At 39.5% G+C, this 5,567-nt stretch overlaps 1 protein-coding gene across 1 annotated transcript in view; it reads left to right on the forward strand.

The window, feature by feature from the left end:
• rgs17 (regulator of G protein signaling 17) overlaps positions 1-5,567 on the forward strand; it is a 20,945-nt gene that overhangs the window by 6,266 nt on the left and 9,112 nt on the right. The window contains exons 3-5 of the mRNA XM_010772410.1: positions 221-351; positions 4,293-4,364; positions 4,454-4,685. Coding sequence (XP_010770712.1) covers positions 221-351; positions 4,293-4,364; positions 4,454-4,685 — 435 coding nt within the window. The remainder of the gene's footprint in view (positions 1-220; positions 352-4,292; positions 4,365-4,453; positions 4,686-5,567) is intronic.

Consider the following 5,567-nt stretch of genomic DNA (forward strand, 5'->3'; position numbering starts at 1 on the left):
CACACACACACACACACACACACACACACACACACACACACACACACACACACACACACACCGATCACACATTATTTATTTTATGTTTTTCCTCTAATAAGTCATATTAAGAACCAAAAGTGAAACATGGGAACCACATTTGAAACTGTAATATCTTTTTATGTTATTATTAACTTGAAGGGTATTTAACGGTGTTTATTTTTCTGTGTGCATCGTGAAGCCCCGCAGTGTGAGTGGAGTGGAGATGAGAAAAAGGCAGGCGGCGCACATCGAGGCCCCCCCCCCGGCCCCCGGACAGCCCCGACCCAACGCCTGCTGCCTCTGCTGGTGCGGCTGCTGCAAGTGTCTCTGGTAGGAAAATACTGCTATGCTATGCTATGCTATGCAGTTATATACTCTACTATACTCTACTTTATTCTACCTTTCTTCTACTTTAATTCTGTATTTTCTTATAATTTGGTATTTCAGGTAGACTGTGGCCCAGGAAAAGAATACTGTTAATAAAATCTATATGTGTATAGATGTTAATTTCGCCAGTAAATAACTTCCGAATAGCCACTTCAAGGATATGCATAAATGAATTACATTTTGAATTGTTAGAAGTAGCATAAGTATACATTCAACGACCCAGCCAAAGCAGTTTCTGAATTAAACTAATTTAATTGTAAAATCATATAAAATTTGACATATATTCGGGATGGTTGGAAACGTCATTTCGATCTCTGTCTGTAAACACAAACTGAGTAAGATTGACATTAACATTGACTTTGACATCCTTTCACACATTCATGGGTGCAATTTCTTTATTTTTCAAACACAACTTCATCCTTTTTTATAGTTGATAGTTGTATTTGGAAGAAAGAAAATCCCCCTCTGCCTGAAACATGTTTCAAATCGTATCTGCGATGTTACGCTGATATTAAGTTCCTAGAAAAGCATTTGAAAAACACACACAAGGGCTTCCTCCATCTGTAGACCCTCTGTAGGGTAAAAAGTCCTAAAATGTTGCGTGAGATTTTTCCAAGGAGCGTCACCACTGATATCCAGTTTGCATAACTTCAGAGGGAAGGGGCTTTATTAGTGGTTCATGGGCTCAGTGTTACCTCACTCAGCAGAAAACTGTGTCATTAATTTATATGAAATTCCCCGAAATGATGACTAATCTTCTGTGACTGTAAACAGAATTGATTTGGCTTTTGAAGCAAAACAAGCAATATAAATATGTCTACTAAGACTTTGGTAAACATTTTACAAACCCAACAATCGGTTCGTTAATCGAGAAAATAATGGGCAGTGTGACGGGGTTCTCTTTGTCCGTTCGTAAACGTAGGCGTAGTCGGTTGATTTAAGCTCAAAAAGTTGTATTTATAACGACAAAAAAAAAAATACCGTTTGACCAGAATATAGAAACATAATCACAAAATCAAAAGTTATCAAATTAGGTTTTCTATCACTTAAATATGGAGTAAACAAATCCACTATTTGTTGCTAGATAAATGATAATGGACATTGTTCCAGCCTTACATGTTTAAACCTCATACTTCCAGATTGCCAACCTCTGAGCAAGGCACTGAGTCCAGGAGCTGCAGTGTATCTCCGCCGCTGCACTCTTGCCAGGAGAGAGCAGTGAATGAAACATTGTGTTCAGGCAGTGAATGGTGAATGTGCTGCTTCTTTCACACCACTCCATCTGAAGTGGTGGCAGCTTGTGGGCCTGCAGTGAGGTTGCTGTGTGTTTCTCAATCAAATGCTGGTGTCACATATCCAGAATGAGCCTGGAAATGTTACTTCAGTACAGAATATGTTTATTTATTTTAGCATTATGGCTGTTAATTACTGAATGCTCTCTTTTTACTACCACAGTGGATTTATTTGTGTGAGTCATCTGCCTTTTTGGCTAAGTTTTAGGGAACGAGGGACTAGGAAAGTGTTAATGGGTCACGACATAGTGTTACATTTCGTTTTTTATTTATTCTTTTTTCTCTCTACTTTCTAACCACTCCTCCTCTGCCCTCACACAAGGCCCTTATCTAGCTGGGGTTCCTTCTATTTCCATCACCACATCACATGCAAAACAGCTGTGAAGAACTGCCTGTATATTTAGCTGTATTGTGAGGGCGCCCGGGGCTGTGGCTAGCTTAGCGCATTACCGCCGCACAATGGGGACTTTGACAAGAGACAGCAAGAGGAAGAAAAGATCCTCCGTGGTGGGACAGAAATAGACATCTCAGTGCGTGTTGCTTTGTGGACGCAGCATGTGTGACCGAGCTACGACAGACAGATAGGCTACCCTGTGTGTTTCAAGTGTTTACATAAAGGTTTGCACTGTAGCTTTTTTTGTTTGATGGACTTTCAACAAGTTTTGTACAACTGAAGTGATGCAAATATTAATATTTGTTGTATCTACTCACCACATTTTGATCAGTAATTCCTTATTTAAGCATTTATTTGCCAGAAAATTGTAAATAATTACTATTGGAATTTCCAATAGACCAACCTGATGTCCTCAAATTAATTGTTTTGTCCGACACGAGTCCAACATCAAACCCAGAGATATTCAGATTACTATGACAAATAACAAATGCAGGCAATGTGAGAGGATTTCACGAGTTGATATTTGTTTCTTTGCTTTAAAAGTACTTGAAAAATGTATTGATTATAAAAATGGGTTCTGACTTATTTTTCAGCGATCAAATGTTTGATTAAGTGATCACTTTAAGTGAACAATTAAGTTTAGGGTTCAGAAGTTTAGGGTTCTGAAGTTTTCTGATCTAAGAGATTATTGCATTAGGGGCTGAATATTGCTGGACCTTAGCCCCCCATTTCAGTCTGCATACTGTAGAGTGGTTGACATTTTCATAGGGTGCTCCAGCGTTTTAGCATTGACCTTTCATAAAGTTTAAAGAGCACATTTTGAAAAAGAGACAGAATTCTTCAAATTAAAGATGAAGACGGATATATCCAGACTTTACTCTTAAGTAATTCCCCTCAAGCATGCATTCCTCCATTTCCCTTTGTGCAACTTAGTAGAGTCTTTTATGATTCCCCTCTTAAACTTGATGTCCCCCTTTTGCAATGCAGGCTTACATGTTTAAGTATTTCTCAACCAGAAATTTAAACATTTCATAAAAATGAAATAAGAATTATTTATTTTTTGCAAAAGAAAGGTCAATACCAACATAATACCATCACATGGGATATGCATATGACTGTCATTTGGGTAAAATAAGCAATAGCATTTAGGTAAAATAGAAAATAATACCCAAACAACACTTAAAACGTCTTTAAAAATAATTGTTCTATTTTAGAGAGATTTACTTGTTTTTATGTTTTACAAAAATTCCATCCATCTCTGGATCCGGATCCTTGTTGGGATTATATGAGGTCATCTTTTATCTGCTGATCCTGTATTTGAATGAATCAAACTTTTGTTTTCCCCAGTGGAATTTGCGGTGCACAAAGAGCACAACAGTGTATCAGAAGATCATCAACCACCATTCGTAACATCACATGATAAAGCATAACAGGAAAGCATCCTAAAAAAAGAATTGAAAAAAAGAATTTGGAAATTATTAAATAAAGGACATCAGTTTAAGAACCTGCCAAATTCACACCATGTGATCAGAGCTTGTTAACTAGGTGAATGCTGAGCACGACAAATAATGCGATGCCTCTTGAGTCTTTACCTTCGACCTTTTGTACTGTTTCACAAATGTAGCTTAGTGGTTGGAAGGTTTGGACAAATAACGTTTATTAACCCAGAGCAGCCGTGCTTGCTGACAGTCACTGGTGCATGCCGTCAGTGTAAATAAAGTTAATTGAAACTTGTGGCGGACATTTATTTGCTCGTTCTGCCCTGTGGTTCACCTGCTACTGATGTTCTGAATTCAATTGTAAAACTATTCATGCATTTGGGTATTTTGAGAGTCGATGTGGACTATAATCAAGATAAATAAGCTTTGATACTGAACTGTCGATCGGTTCTGGATATCCCCAGTGAGATAGAAATGAAGTTGTTTGGGTGGTACCAAGGTTATTGAATGCTGATTATTTACATGGTGATTGTTAAATATCACTTTGGATCTTTTAGAAAGGAAATATTTAACCTTTTTTTAACAAATTGTTTCTACACACAATAATATAGCCAACAACTTGTAAAATATGTAACTTAAATGGGAGAAATCCTGATCTCGGTGAGACTGTCTGCAAATTTAAATCGAATGATAATACCTCAATCGTGTCCAGACTTTTGTTTTGCTGAGCTAATCATTTCTTGTGATTCTTGTTTCCAGGACCGAGGACAGGATTGAGAGGAGTGAGCGACAGACCTGCACCACGATGGATAGTATCGAGGCAGAAGAACAGTAAGTCCAGCAAACCCTCTAATTCCTTTGTGTGGTGCGATTGTTTCGTAATCTTTCACAAATGCATGTCCTCATTTTTCCGTCTGTAGACAACCCACTCTGGACGAGGCGCTGTCGTGGGCTCGGAGCTTTGAGCTGATGCTGCGCTCGCTGGGGGGCCGGGAGGTCTTCAGGGAGTTCCTGCGCTCGGAGTACAGCGAGGACAATCTGCTGTTCTGGTTGGCTTGTGAAGAGCTGAGGAAGGAGACAGATCCCTCAGTGGTGGAGGAGAAGTCCAGGATCATATATGAAGACTACGTGTCCATATTATCACCCAAAGAGGTACGGGATGTGTTTGTGTTGGATCAGAAAATGTAAGCTGTAATCATACGTTAGAAAAATGGCTCTAGTGATGGTAAAGCTGGTTTGTTTTTTCAGTCAGTCCACCCCTCAAATCCATTTTTGTTATGAAATTGGTTACATTTGGACATTCATTTTCTAGAAGATGCCTCTTACTAAACTTCTATTAGACCCTCCAGAAAAACGCAATTCTGCGATCGCAGAATTTACCGCATAATCAGCAAAATGGCGCAGATTTTTAAAAGGCCGCATATTTATCAAAAGGCCGCATAATCCCCGCATTTTTCCACACAAAGTTGAGGGAAAAAAAGTTAACTCGTCTTGACGTGAAGTAGTGATGATGATGACGTGACGTCATCAGCTCGCGCATCACAGAAGGTAAACAACACCGTAGAGTGAACGTGTGGAACTCACACGAGAGAGAAAACACCAAGATGAAAAAATTTGATCCATCTGATTTACCGACGAACATTTCTGCTAAAGACCGGGCAAAGCAGTACCCCGATGTCTTTCACGAAAGTGGGGGGAAACTATTCTGCACCCCGTGCAACTGTGTGTTGGAGCATACGTCTTAGAGAAAGTCGACGGTGACGACCCACTTTGATTCATTCAAACATTCGAAAATGCTTTCTGCTGCTGCGGACAAGAAAGCCAAACAACTCACGTTCACCGAGGCATCAACCTCCAAAACCCTTTCGAGGGCTACAAGAAACGAATTGAGTAGCCTACAAGATTGAAGCTGGTCAGATAACGAACGAGTAAATGAAAACAGAATGAGGCGGAGAAGTGTGTGTGTGTGTGTGTGTGTGTGTGTGTGTGTGTGTGTGTGTGTGTGTGTGTGTGTGTGTCGCGACGACGACACGG

Source organism: Notothenia coriiceps, unplaced genomic scaffold, assembly GCF_000735185.1.
Source record: "Notothenia coriiceps isolate Sejong01 unplaced genomic scaffold, NC01 NC01_scaffold00011183, whole genome shotgun sequence".
In the NCBI taxonomy this organism is placed as follows: domain Eukaryota; kingdom Metazoa; phylum Chordata; class Actinopteri; order Perciformes; family Nototheniidae; genus Notothenia; species Notothenia coriiceps.